This window comes from Gambusia affinis, linkage group LG10 (assembly GCF_019740435.1).
Source record: "Gambusia affinis linkage group LG10, SWU_Gaff_1.0, whole genome shotgun sequence".
NCBI classification, from domain to species: Eukaryota; Metazoa; Chordata; class Actinopteri; order Cyprinodontiformes; family Poeciliidae; genus Gambusia; species Gambusia affinis.
Window position 1 is genome coordinate 26,921,876 of NC_057877.1, and position 15,262 is coordinate 26,937,137.

At 35.9% G+C, this 15,262-nt stretch overlaps 1 protein-coding gene across 4 annotated transcripts in view; it reads left to right on the forward strand.

The window, feature by feature from the left end:
- LOC122839051 (discs large homolog 1-like protein) overlaps nt 1–15,262 on the forward strand; it is a 137,177-nt gene that overhangs the window by 21,815 nt on the left and 100,100 nt on the right. For 2 of the 4 annotated variants that reach the window (XM_044130288.1, XM_044130289.1), the window contains exon 1: nt 7,661–8,275. The exons of 1 other annotated variant lie outside the window; for it this stretch is intronic. In XM_044130288.1, coding sequence (XP_043986223.1) covers nt 8,213–8,275 — 63 coding nt within the window. In that variant the 5' untranslated portion in view covers nt 7,661–8,212. Of the gene's footprint in view, nt 1–7,660; nt 8,276–13,017; nt 13,261–15,262 lie in introns of those variants that run through there. One more of the 4 variants, XM_044130292.1, reaches the window with a different exon arrangement.

A 15,262-nucleotide genomic window follows, 5' to 3' on the forward strand; every position in this document is an offset into this window, starting at 1 on the left:
ATCACAATATCAAAATTTTTTCCTCAGAAATCAGATTTTTTTAAATAGTTTTATTTTTTTATTTCCACTTTAAACTCAGAATTTTGACTTTTTTTTTATCGTATCTTATTTTATCTTAGAATTCTGACTTTTGTTTCTACAGATTTCTCACTTTGATCTCAGATTCTTCACTTAAAACTTTTGAGATCAAAAGTCAGAATTCTGAGGAAAAAGTCAGATTTTGTTTTTGCCCTAATATTCTTCCGTATGTCACAACAAAAATCTGCTCTGTTGCCGAAATAAAATAAATATTAATTTAAAGCAATACCTGCACAAAAGTTGTATTGTGTTGGATTATTAAATATTTTTTTGACTGCATATTTCTCTTCCATCAGGTTTTATTGTTTGTTTTCTTAGTTTTGAAAATCCTCTTGAAAGATAAATCAGACTTTTTTTATTGCTTCCTCTAATTTCTTCCATTACTTTAATAAGTATTTATAGTAAATGGTTTAAAAATTTAATTTTGCAAAAGTAAAAAAAAAGGAAACTTTTTTTATTTTATAATCAGGGTGATTTACAGGAAGTAAATGTGTGGAACAAACAGAATCCCAGAAAGAAATCTAGATATATAAATGTAGCATTCTAAAGAATTAAGCATCTTAAATTATCAATCTAAAATCTTACTTTCTCATTTCAGTCTTATTGTATCGTTTTGATCAGATTCTTTGTTGAAAATCAGTCAAGATTTGTTATAAATTGGCAAAATCACGAGTTGATTTATTTTAAAAAGTTTCTTATAAATGAAATAAAGTAAATAAAGCAAGGATGGGATCTTTTCTAGTGTTTGTTAACAATAAGCTAACAATATTATTTTCACTCGGGTCAGATTGGAGCTGATTTAATTTATTTTTTTACTCTATTTGTTCAATTTGTTGAAACTATTTGAGGTCTTTAAAGTTTACAGTTAATTTGAGTTTAATTAAATTGTTGAATAATTTCAGATATTGCTGTGTTCATGTTTTACCACATAGTGGCACTGTATGAATGGATGTACAACATATGACCCCAACAGCTATAAAATGCTTCCTAATGCAAAACCTTCACATTTACAATTCAGCCTCATCAGCAGCTGTTAGTATTTATAATCACTAAAGGTTCTAAAAATAACCTCCCATTAATATTTCCCTTCTGCTCAGTTGGTTTTTGTGTTGCAGAACCGAGACGCTGATGGACATAAACTCAGTTTTTATCGGTAACCTGAATTCACAGCTGGTTAAACAGATTCAGCCGTTTTTTAAACGTTGCCCCCTGCAGTTGTTAGTAATTGCTCAACATGAAGAATGGAGAATGCTTTGATTGGCTGGAAGAGAGAGTAAGAGGTCGACATGCTAGCTGTGTAGTTATTTCTGTGCCGGCTGACCTACTAATGTTTACATGTAGTGCTTCATGCCTGCTAGGCTCATTGGGTAGCTTCCAGCCTCATCCTGACACGTTTCTTTCGTTTGTCTCCTGCATGTTTTTATTTTTTCTTCTTCCAACTTCTGGGTAAATGTTGGTATTAAAACCACTCTTTAATATTAGTTGGTCTTTTTTTGCTTTTGGCTTTTTCTGTGCAAATTTTTACTGTGTATTTTCAGTCAGAGCTGGATAGTAACTTGTTACATTTGCTCAATTACATTTATTGAGTAACGTTTTTGAAACAAAATCTACATTTTGAAGTATTTACACTAGGCAATTTTTATTTCTACTTGAGTAATTTTATTATGAAGTATTTTTACTCTTACTTAAGTAAAATTTCTGGATTTTATGACAGAACGTTTTTCAGACTCAGACACACACCTGCAGTGTGTGTAAGAAATTTCAAAAGTTTTTATTGAAAGAAACTGACTTGGAAAATTTTTTTATTATTGTCATTTCAATCCTAAAAATACCAAAATTTCCATGTTAAATTTCCAAGAAAGAGCAAAAACACTCCTTAAAGTAAATTTTTTCAAAAAAATTACTTAAGTAAATGTAACTAGTTATTACCCAACTCTGTTACTGAAAAACTGATCAAATTATCAATCATTAAATATTTAGAAATTACATCATTAGATGGACTAAAATATAAAGTTAAGTGGAAATGTTGGTGTTTGTTTTTAGTGGGTAGAAAATCAAGAAGTTTTACTGAAGTAAGAGTAGAAATACTTCATAACAAAATTATTCAAGTAAAAGTGAAAATCACAACCTAGTATAAACACTCCTAGTGTTTTTTCTGAAAGTTACTCAAGTAAATGTATGTAGTTGCTGCCCAGCTCTGCCGTAGTTTATAAAGTTGATTTTTTTGTCAGAATCTTTTTCCGTTTTTTCTGTTTTTGTTGTTTTCTCCAGTGACCCCAAGTGATGCTTTGTTCTCTTGCTGCTCTGCATTCTTCCACTTTCTGTCTTATTTACCGTCACGCTGAGTTGTTTGTTTTCAACTGAAGGTGAGAAGCCAAAGGCAGCCACAGAGACACCACTGTGTGTGTGTGTGCGTGTGTGTGTGCGTGTGTGTGTGTGTGTGCGTGTGCGTGTGTGTGTGTGTGTGTGTGTTGTCGCCCAGATGGCCCAGCCGTCAGCATCAAGAGCCTCATCTGAGCTCTGAGTTGTTTGACTTCCGCTGCCCTTCTTTCTTTCGTCTTTTTTTTTTACTCATTTCTCACAAAAATCAAAAACGTTAAACTATCTGGTATCATTTAACTGAAAGAAAATTACCAAAATATTGCTACTTATATTTAATTTAGTAGTGATCCTTTTGTTCATTGCCTTCTTTTTTGTTTTTTTGCTGTCTTAATAGTTTCCATATAAATTTAGAAGGTAATTTGTTAGATTAAATCAGCTGCATACAAAAACCATAAACTTTTATTTATAGTTTATTTATTTGGATCCTCATTGACCATTGCAGCAACTATGAGTGCTCTTTCTGGAGTCCACATTATAAAAAAAACCAATTTATTACAAAAATAGTTACATGCAGTCAACATAATATTAGAATCGTGGCATGTTAATTCATAAAAGCACAGTTTTAGCACTTTATGTAATGTGTTTTTACAGTGTGCTCTACTAGATCTGGTCTTTGGATCGCTTCTTTTTTTTGTTTTTTAACAGAACCGACACACATAGAATTCTGCAGCACATCTACATATTAAGGTTGTCATAGTCAAGCTAGCATGACTGAACTACTTCCCTCTCTCTCTCTCTCTCTCTCTCTCTCTCTCTCTCTCTCTCTCTCTCTCTCTCTCTATCTCGCTATTTTTTCCATAATTAAAACTTTTTCCCGACCTTGTTACGTAGTTGTCAGCACTGTATCCCTTTTTTCTTTAGCATATCTGGCATATATTTAAGATTTATTGTGTTATATTGACAACATGTCAGGTAGAACAAATGCTAATTATTGTCGGCTAGCAGCTATTTGCCCTCCAGCAGGGAGATTGTGACGGGATCTTTAGACCCTGGTGCTGGTTTGGACACACAATGAGTTAAACTGTCTCTAAACTTGATGGTTCATTATTAGATTTAATACTAGAACATAAAAAGACTGGCCAGAAAGTAATATTATGTTCTCCAAACGGCTGAGTTCTCAGCAGTTTAGATTAATGATTATTCTTGGCAAAAAGGAGGGCAGCAGACATAGAAAAAAGAAAAGAAACTCGAGGCAAGGACCAGCTGGGTCAAACTTGTTTCCAGCTGAGAGGATGGCGAGCCGCTATAAATTATTGCCTGATTATAGAGGCTAAAGCAGAGTCAAAGTTATTCCTCTGGGGCCGGAAGTTCGAAAACACTCTTCATGCAAGTTGATGTTCAGATTATGTTTACTGGGACAGTGAATTAAACCTAAAACATTTATTGAAAAAAATATCTAACATTGTGAAACTATTTCTGCAGGGAAAGTAACCAAAATATTTTTATTGGAAATCACGTTTCATTTTACAAATGTACGCAAAAAAAGTCATTTTTGCTGTTGTGGTGTTTCCATTAAATAAGAGAAGCAATTAAAATCACACAAGAATAATTTGTCCAGTGATAAGTAATTGAAAAACATCCCATGCGAATAAACTCAAACTACTTCCTGTTGTTGTCTTCTTCATGGTTTCTGACAGCAGTAACATCCAGCTGTTGATCATGTGACTGAGGTGAAAAAAACTGTTTCCATCGAAGTTTTGTGAAATAAACCAATTTTGATACAAAAAACAAAACCTCACCTCATTCTAGAGCCAAAAAGTTATCAAAAATGTTTTTATTTTTTCAAAACTGGTGTTTCCATTAAGCAAATTTTTTTTGAAATGTCAAAATGCGCAATTACATTCTCAATGGAAACACAGCTGATGGTTTATGTTTAAAAAATCCTGAAAGTGCAACAATTGTCTTTGTTTCTTTTGTTATTATCCTTTAAACAGATGATTTGATTGAGAACAAATTCCAATTTTCTATAACGACCTGCTCAGAAAACATTTAAACATCATACAAAAAATATGATAAAGCAGAGAAAAAAATAACAAAAATATAATCATATTCTTACTGACTAGATGTATTATCATAAACATAAGTAAACAGTTTTTAAAATTATTTATATTGATTAAGTACTATGGTTTTTACCAGAGGTGAGTACAAAGATTTTACTCAAGTCAAAGTAAAACGTAACCATGAAGGCAACTACTCAAGAAAAAAAAGGATTTGGTGTAAAAAGTCCACTCAAGTACTGAGTAACTGGTCAAATTATCAATCTATTTAATTTTATTTAAAAATTACATCATCAGATGGACCAAAATATAAAGTTGAGTGAAAATTTGGGTATTTTAAGGACTAAAACAACAATAATTCATATTAATAGCAAAAAAAATAAACTATATCAGACAAAATAAAATGCTTCCAAATCCATTTCTTTCAATAAAAAACTTATGAAACTTTAGCAGAAACTGCAGGTGTGTGTCTGGTGGATTTTTGGTTAAAACATGTTTGTTTTTCATTCAGTGGGTAGAAAATCCAGAGATTTTACTCAATTATGAGTAGAAATACTTCATTCTAAAATTACTCAAGTAAAAAAATGTAGTAAAAATACTCGTAAAAGTAATTAAGTAACTGTGACTCTGTTTCTTACTTGGTGCTGAAGCTTTTATCTTTTTTAGCAAGTTTTATTTACAGAAGTCAACTTTTCAATTTAGTATTATACATTAAAACATTTATTATTGTAGTAACTATAACGAGGTGAACATAACAGACTGTAGAGTTTGCACGTTTTACTAGTTTAATATGGTTTATGAGCTGACAGAGCAGATGTGCAAACACCGAGGCGTTGAGTAAAAACCTGCAGGGTCATCGAGGAAAAAAAAAAGTTGCTTAGCTGTTAATGAAACTCTGCTGGACATGTTCTAAAAATAGACTGCAGCAATTAAATAATGCACATGCAAGTTCCCATCCTCAATATCTCACTGTACATAGCTGACAGTTGAGCTCTTACAGTTGTTGAATTAAATTTTAATACAAGGTTCCTTTCATAAAACTAAAGTTCAGACCTGCAGTTAAAGCTTCACAATTCTCCAGTTCGGCATCATTTTTGTTTCCTTAAATAAAGATTTGCTCCAGCTGCAGGTCCTTTCTGAGAATATCACAACAAACTGTGGAGTGTTTTAACCAGCTGAACAATGGCAGCACTGTGTTTTTTCCATTTTACTCTATTCTTGCTGCCATTTTGCTCCAAATTGCCTTTTACAGAAAGAGAGTCAAGGTGAAAGTGGTGATTGGACACTTTGCACTATTTATACCTCATACTGCAAATAAAAATGTTTCAAGGAAAGACACTCCAAAAACATAAAACTTTACCAAGTAAATTCAGTCTGGCTTCTAGTGCAAATGTTTTAGTTCACTTGAAATAAGAAACTTACAAGTAACTTTTCAGCAAGATGTAGCAGCTTGTTTTAAATAGGCAGTGGACCTTATCAAGCTCCGCCCACAACCGACCCACGTGACCGCAAGTCTCACTAGCAAAGCCTCAAACATGACTCCATTAGTGCATCATTTCTACTTTATTCTCACAATATATCAGCTACTACAATGGACAGAGGAACTAACAAGTTCATGTCATCATCTGGGAGGAGGTTACTGGTTTCTCAGTCACAAGCTGGTTGCAAACCTGAGGCCAGCAGGTGTCAGTCGGTCAGTCATGGTAGATCTGAACTTTGACCTCAATATGAGAAGCTACAGACTGATAGGAGGAATCAAAGAGCTCTGGAAAGGAAAAGGCAAATCTTCTGAAGCTGGGATATAATTTATTTAATTTGACATAATTATCGCGGTAGAAGCCATTTGTTTATTAAAGTTTTATGAAATCTATTTGTTCTATTTGATGTTTGTTGTGAATGACGTATAGTCACAAACGAAGGAGGTAATTAGTCCACCGTTTAGAAACTACAGCGGCTGTAATGAGCCACAGCAAACCTAAACAAAGGTAAAATAACCCGAACAGGTGATCAACTCAAAACCACTCGTACATTTTTACTCTCTCTCTCTCTCGCTGTCTCTCTTTCTGTAGTTTAAGCACACCTGTTACCGTGGCAACCGCCTGCGCCCCGCAAGACGAGCAAAGATTACGATAAAAACAAAACATTCAGTCCGTTACGATATCAGGCTTGATATTTCCAGGCTTGATATTTGTTTCTCGATTATTAATCCTGAACCCAGCGATGGTTGATTGACCAGCTGTACTTGGTGCTAGAGAGGCTAACACGAGTAACAGTTTAGTCCAAAGCCTTTTCTGCTAAAATAAAATCTTTAGTGTATGTCAGATACACGTTGCATATTGATCTGTTTAGCTAACGTAAGACCGTGTAGCAGACAGGCTTCAAGGTGTAGAAGTTGTATCATTACCGCCATTATGCTGTACTTAGCTAACGAGAAGCGTGTGTTTGTGAGACGGCCAATCACGTGACCACGTAGAATGGACATCAGCCAATGAAAAGCGGCCCCTGCAGTAAGGTCCATGACTTTCAGCCCTTGGTGTAACGGCGGATCTACAGCTAACACTTTTTATGAGGTAAGAAGATTAACGTTAATACGCTTTATAGGTAAGAATGATTAGAAATCAAAAATCGCAGTGTGGCGAAGGTTCGCGTCTAACCATTGGTAATTATGGAGACAATGCCGCATAAAGAACTGGCTAGCATGTTGTCTTTTGTACATTTGTAATGCTGCTCCAGTGTAAAGGGGAAACGCTGTTTGACATAAATTATGTGGTGTGAATTCAGGCAAAGTCGGTATTTTGATCATCACGTCAGGAGGAAGGCGGTACGGGTCGGGTTCTAAGCTAGCTGTTTCCAACTATGTAAATCCGGCCATCTATGAGCCCCAACCAGGTGGGTTACGTTCACAGACAAATTAGCTCGACCCGGACAGGTTGAATTCATGAATAAAGTGGAAAAAACAACTTTGGAAAACAATTTCAGTCGCTCTGATCAATACTCCCGTCCCTCACTTCCGACGTCCGTCATGGCGCCTCCAATGATTAAGTGACGTAGTTGCAAATGGTGAATTTCTCTTTCTGTGTCTTTGTTTCTATTTCTCATTGATTTTTGTGTTGGGAGGCGGGCTAAGGGAGTCAGTGGAGCGAACCGGGAGAGAGAAAGAGAGGGAGAGAAAAAGAGAGAAAGAGAGGGAGAGAGAAAGAAGCAAACAGTCATACAGACAGAAACAGAGGAGACACAGAACCGGGACTGCCGCTGCTACAGAGGAAGGGACATACATTCTGACAGACATTGTTTAAATTTTATTTTATCTTTTTACTGCACACACATACAGCCAGGTCGACACACTCCCACTGAAAACACACGTGCTAACCCACTTCGACACACACATTTACACATGCTGAAGCCCAGGCAGACAGGGACCATGTTGCTCTTTGCGTCCTGACCAGCTATGAGGATCCCACTGATGAAGATGATGCTGATGAGAGCAATGAAGAGTGTGAGGGAGAGGACGCCGGCCTGCCACAGCTGAGGGTGGCGGTGGGATTTGGCGAAGGGGGGCGCTGGTAGAAGAGCAGGGGACGGCGGGACAGGATGGAGCGCGGTTGATACAGCACATGCGTGTGCATGTGTGTGTGCGTGTGTGTGTGTGTGTGTGTGAGTGTGAGCAAGCGCGTGGAGGTGTGTGAGTGACAAAAAGTGTGCATGAAGGCTAGGATGCCCCCCCAGCGTGGGTCCAGCTAGCTAACGTTAGCCACATGTTGTGCCACTGCAAAGTAGCATGCACCAACAACACCATATCTCTGATGTTTGGATGCAAGGTAAGTGGAGTTGGGAGTTTGTCATGAGTGGAGGAGAGGGGAGGACTTGGTCTGAGAGTTTGTTTCCTGCAGCAAAATGTGAGAAAAGGTTTGGTTGAGATGGCAAAACGAGAAAATAGAAGCAGGTTTAGTTAGTTTGATGTTTGACAGGATTCTGTTGAATTTTGTTTCGAAAAGAAAGTGTCTTTCATTTCTTTTCATTTTCTTTCTTTTCATTCAAACACACCTGCAGTTTTTCTTAAAATGTCTTATTGACAGAAACTGATTTAGAAAAAACTTATTTTTCCCGATTTTGTTATTTTTTGTTACTTATATGAATTATTGTCATTTTCGTCCTTAAAATACCAAAATTCCCACTCAACTTTACATTTTGGTCAGTCTGATGATGTAATTTTTAAATGTTAAATGATTGATAATTTGATCAGTACTGAAATAGACTTTTTACCAAATACTTTCTTACTGCTACTTGAGTAATTTCTTTGACTTTTTAAAAATATGTCGAAGTAGTGCTACTTTCACTTGAGTACAATTTTGAGGTACTCTTCCCACCTCTGGTTAAATGAAAGTAATGCAACTTCTCACTGAATACTGCAAGATCGCAGGTCAAAAGGTCGCAAGCTATTTAAAGTTCCTGTTTGCAACCAGTATGATTCTGTGGATGTTGGGAAGTAATTATTGTGTTGTTTAGGATTGTGGGGATGTTAAACCGTTTCTGATTAAATTCTGCCGAAAGATTGAGAAGATTTGCAGGAGTTACAACTTAAGTGTAATTAAAAATAACTCCATTAGACTTCTTATTTATGGCATCCTGTTAGAGCCAAATGTTACTATGAAGACGGTAAAGTCTAAAGAAAGAAAAACACCAATAATACTTTATAAAATAATGCTTCTTTTTTATACTTTATATAAATTTGGTGTTGACTCCAAAACAGGTAGATATGTAATGTTTCCTAAAAAATAAAAAAAGACATCACATGTATTAAATTAAAGCTTCATTATACTTATTTTATGACAGTATCATGTAAGACAGATAATCTGTGAAGCTAACGGCAGAAATACGCCGTTCAGTCAGAAACAACCAATCAGAGCGAGGAGGAGGGTCTTAGCGTTGTCAATCATTCTCATGCTCATCCCATCCTGCTTACTTTCTGCTTAGCTGCAGCTGGTTCACCACAACTTAGACTGCGACAAATGCTAATGCTAGTTAGCATAGCCTCAGATGACTGTTTCCTGTTTTCCGCCTTTAGCACATTGAGCAACCAACGTACAAGAGGTAGATTGAAAGTTGATTTCCTGGCTCTTTTTAACCAGGATTGGTGAATTTTTTTTTAGGTGAACCTCAAATTTTTCACAGATTATCTCTCACAACATAGTTAAATTATTAATAAAAGTTATGCACTACATCTCTGAAACTAATAAATATTTGAAGGTAGTTTGGAAACATTTGCATGCTCTGTTTAATATTTCCAAAGCACAAGTTTCCAATTCTGAATCGACTTTTCATTAAGAAACTGTTAAACTTCTTATTCTATTAAATTTCTTACACGCATTCTGATTATGTAACATTATCGAATCAGTACAACCTAAATCATCGGTACTCTGAAACCACTGAGCGGAAAAACTACACATCAAATATTAAACTTCCATCCAAACAGTTTACGCAGCGATTTCTTTGACGTGTTGGTGCATTTTTAAATAGTGCATTCATAAAGAGCACTAAGGAATCCACACCTGGTTGAGCTAAAGTGTGGGAGACACAAACAGTTCATTTCCTCTCCCTGCTCTTTGAGTGTTGAGCGCTTTGGGCTGCAAGGAGAATATTTAGTTCCCACAAGTAAGTGTGCAATATTCTGTTATGATAAAACCGCAGGACTCTGCTTGTAAATGAGTGCATACATTCATGGCTACAGTGTAGCACTGAGGCTATAATGATATGTATGGACTCTACTTCTGTCCTATTAGATCATCTCAGCGTGACAGCCTGTTAGATAGAGGCTGGCCGAGAGACAACAGCTACACTGCAGCCAGAGAGGGAAGAACGAGTCAACAGAAGCGCGCTCAGCTGAAAGAGCCGCAGTTTTGTCCTCTACAAGTAAAGCTAGGCAGGATATAGAGAGACGAGGATAAATTGGGTTTGTGGAGTGTGCAATGATTTTGTTTGGAATTATGTTACGTTGTTTTGGTTTGTTGATCAGATGCTTAGTGTTGAAAAGGCTGCTTTGCTAATTAAAATGTTAAAGTTTTTAAAAATAAGTAGAAAAGCCGAAGTATAATTATTTTTTCACACATTTGCTCAAACTGTCACCATGTCATGACAGTTTATGAGACAGACATTATATGAAAAGATGGCTCCTGAACAAAATCAACCAATCAGAGCCAGGAGGAGGGTCTTAGTGCTGTCAATCAACCTATTGTACTCGCTGTATTCCAATGACAAATTGGGATTGAGGTGTCTACCAGGGAGTTTTGAGAAAAGGATTTTGGTTTGTAATTATGGTAAGTTTCTTTTGAGTTTATTGTTCAGATGCTAAGTGTTGAAAAGGTTTCTTTGCTAATTAAAATAACACAAAAAATGCCCCTCATTTTACTTCCACTTTTCTAGAAAAACAAACAAAATACATCACCATGTTTTTAAAAATAAACATAAAAACTGAAGTATAGTTATATTTTTTAACCCATTATTTAAAACTGCCACCATTTTGTGACAGTTTGAGAGAGATAATAGATGAAAAGATGGCTTCCGAACAAAATCAACCAATCAGAGCCATGAGGAGGGACTTAGCGCTGTCAATCATCCTATTGTAGTTGCTGATAAATGTACTAATGGCAGAGAAACGACTTACTGTTGTAGGACACCTTTTATCCTCCATCAATAGTGGCCATGCTAACTATGGAGATGTGCAATGCCGCTTGGAGAGTGATTGACAGCGCTAAGACCCGCCTTCTGGCTCTGATTGGTTGTTTATAGTTAGGAAAAGGCAGTGGAGCTTGTTTTTTTCCCCCCACAGATTATCTGTCTCATACCATATTGTCATGAAATAGTGACAGTTTCAACAAATATATGAAAAAGTATTTTTATAAATATTACGTGCTGCAGCTTTAAGACAAGAAAGGTAAATCAAAAGCAGATTTAGTTTCTTAGTTCAACCAGATAAATCCTCTTCTTTTTTGGAATTGTCAATTATTTAAATTTAAAAAAAACAATTGGGAAAGAGTTATACTGTTGGTCAATATCGTTATCAGCTTTTTGAGCCCCAGCCCCGTTGCCATAGCAACGTAACAAATGATATTTAGGTATAGGCTTGTTATTGTTGTTTTTCACAAAAAAGATATAACATGACTAAACAGATGTGGGAGATAATACTATCTAAGATTTACATAGATAATCGAACACTAGCTTGAACAACTAAATGCTAATTTAGCCCTCAGATTGTAATCTAGGCATCGTTTTTTTTTTTTTTTTTATCAAACAGCGTTTTCAGCTAGAATACACTTAACACATAATTTGATATTTTTGCGAGTTTGCATGCTTAATTTAGGTACAATTTTGTTCTTCTCTGTTAAATCTGCAGATTGTTTATCTCTAGTCCCCCATAAGAAAAAGATCATATAAATCAATTTTAATGCGACTAAGATTGCACTGAGACGGGCGATAAACAATCAAACAAAAAACATGTTGCAAGTAAATTTTAAATGCATGAGAATGAGCTGTTCTTGTTTTTACCTCGCCTGCGATGTGTCCATTTCTGAGTGTGTTTAAGTGCCTCAGAAGATAAATCAAGCCCACCTTAACTAGGTCAGACATTTGAACACATTCAAAATAGATGAATCTGTTCTTCTATTTCTGTAAAGGTCTGCGTGTTTGTCCGCAAGACGCTTCACGGACTGCTACCCTCTTGAAGTCAAGCAGGAATAAGCTTCCTTTAAATCCAGATTTTCTTTGATTCCTGCTTAAATTTGTCAAAAACCTGAATCTTCTGTGGGAAAATAATCATTTTATTAAATAAAAACAACAGATTTTATCTCAGTTGTAACATTTGACATATCATAGAAGAGCCACAATTTTAAGGAAAAGCTTTTAAAATTCCTTAACAAATATATTTGGAAACATAATCATATTTCTGACACTATTAAAATATTTTAGCTGCTATCTACCACCAATAGGTGCTTTTTTGCTGCATGCAGACCTACAACGCATTAAAGATAGTGATGTGAGGGATGGAAAGAATGGGATGATGCAGGGAAAGAGAGAAAGATGCAGACGTGTGTGTGGGTGTGTGTGTGTGTGTGTGTGTGAGAGAGAGAGAAGTTCCTTACGGCAGAGGATCCCCTGCTCTTTCATATCTCACCAAGCGTGACTAACGCCTGGCTTTACTCTGTCGCACACACACACGCACACATGTACCAGGATGCTGAATCTGCTCCCAATCTAGTCACGTTTCTCTGGCTTTGCAGGACTGGCTGACACACTAACACATGACAGCAAGCGCGTACACACACTTCACATCTTCCTGCGTCTCTAAATGTATGTATGTTAGAGCCAATGTGTGTGTGTGTGGGTGTGTGTGTGTGTGTGTGTGTGGTTGTGGAAAGCGGGCAATCTGCAGGCTTAGTTCTGATTAAGAAGGCTCATATTTGGTAGCCAACACACAAACAGTAAAACAAAGGAATTTTAAATATTTCTTTTATTTATATATTCATTCATTTTAGAGGTGTTTTACCGTCTAAATAAAAATAGAAATGATTGAAATTACGGTTAAGCACGCGTGTGTTTGTGAGGCTAAGTGCAGAGGGCAAGCGCGTGCAGCGTTGTGACAACATCCAAGCCAGGGTTTCCTCATGGTCCTAGCGCCCCGCCGTTCAAATGCTTCCCGCCCCATTATTTTTCCTGGCGCTTTTGACTAATTACCGACATGACAGCCAACAACAAAACATCATGACGAGAGGCGGAGAGAAAATAAACCGGGCCGAATGTCATGAGAAGGGTAAGATCGGCTCGTTTTGTCGATGCTGGCCTAAATGAGGTTAAAGTGTGGAGCAGCGGAAGTGGGTTTGGGGCATGTCTGTTTGAATTCATGGGAAGTGGATGTTGTAGTGTTATGCGCTCCCCGGTGTAAAGCAGCCGCCCACTGCCTGCCTAAAAAAAACAAAACACGGTTTCAAAAATAGACCTTGTTCTGACCAAGAGCATAGTCAGCTCTATGATCACATTTTTGGGATAATTTTGCTCATTTCCTTCCATTTGGCTCAGTTATTATCATATTTTTATTATTATTATTAGAAAAAAATCTCTATTGGATTTTATAACATTCACATTATACTAAAGAAATAGCAGAGGTGGCAGAGTACCCAAAAATTGTACTCAAGTCAGAGTATTTCAATATATTTTTACTCAAGTAAAAGTAAAAAGTAGCCAACCAAGAAATTACTCAACAGTAAAAAAAACTCTACTCAAATTTTCAGTCACTTAATTCTTAAAAATTACATAATCAGACAGACCAAAATGTAAAGTTAAGTGGAAATTTTGGTGTTTTAAGGACGAAAATGACAATAATTCACATAAGTAGCAAAAAATAACAAAATCTGGCAAAAAAAATGTTTCCAAATCCGTTTCTTCCAATAACAAACTTTGAATCTGTAACAAAAACTGCAGGTGTGTCTGTGTCTGGTGAATTTTTGGTTAAACCATGTTTGTTTTGCATTTCCTGTTTGTGTTTAAAGATGGATTACTGATTGATGCTTAATTTGTATACTGAACTAACATTTGAGTTTTTTTTCTTCAAACTGCTCCTTTTCACTCAAAACTTTTGCTCATGTCAACATGAAATAAAGAAATAAATAATTATAAAAAAGAAGACTTGCAAATAGGCCTGTCGCAAAAAAAATAAAATACTTTGAACAATAAATTGTCTCAGTAGTTATTGGAATAAAAATATTGTCTTGAGACAATTTTTAGGTAATAATACCATAATAATGCAAGTTAGCTTTCTCAAAGAGTAATAAAGTTTAAGTTTTTACAGAACACTACACGGGAACTCGACAATAAAAAACAAAAAAACAAAAATAATAATTAAAAATTAAAAACCCACACACAACCGAAGTCATAAATAAAATGGATTTTATCAGCCTCATTTTAATTCATCATGCAGTTACTTGATTAATCTTATTACATCATTATTATTTGATGTGTTTTATCATTATAATAAATTTTTAATATAAATAAATGCATATCCACACACAGTATTGCTGTCTGTTGGCTACCTACAGAGAGGTCAAAAGGTCATGGTATTAATACTGTCTGTGTGACTGTCTGGCTCTCTGCAGGGGAGGTGAATCTGTCTCTTATCTTAGCTACGGGCTCTGTTTGTCTGATAGGAGCCTTAATTTATCCTCCCTTACTGTACCCTGAACTCGCCGTGACGCAGTTACACCCCGAACAAAGTCGGCTCAGAAACTTCTGGACTGTGACTTTATGACATCTCGTAAATCACCTGGATTTCAACATAAAATACCTTCTTTATGAGGTCTATTTACATTCGGGAGAGGGGTGGGGTGGCGGGGGGGGGGCTTTAAAATCCTTTGAGTTTTCCAGACAACAGTGGACCACACAAATTACTCACGTTTTTTATTGTTTTGTACTGTTTTTTTGTATAATCTCCTCTTCAGTTCAACCTTATCAGTGGAGACACATTGTTGATGTTACCATTATAAAATAGCTGACAATTAAGTATTAGCAAAGCTCAATGTTATTTTCACAGGAGGCGGAGCGTTGTTGTCAGCAGCTGCTGAAAGTAACTAAAAAGTTACTTTTAATGTAACTTAGTTACTTTCCAAATCAAGTAGTCAGTAATATAACTAAGTTACTTTTTCAAGGAGTAATCAGTAGTCCGATTAAAGTTACATTTTCAAAGTAACTATGCCAACACTGTTTGTAAGTTAGTTTAAAATTATTGTTTGTTAAAAAAAATAGGCTTTAAAATTCTCCTA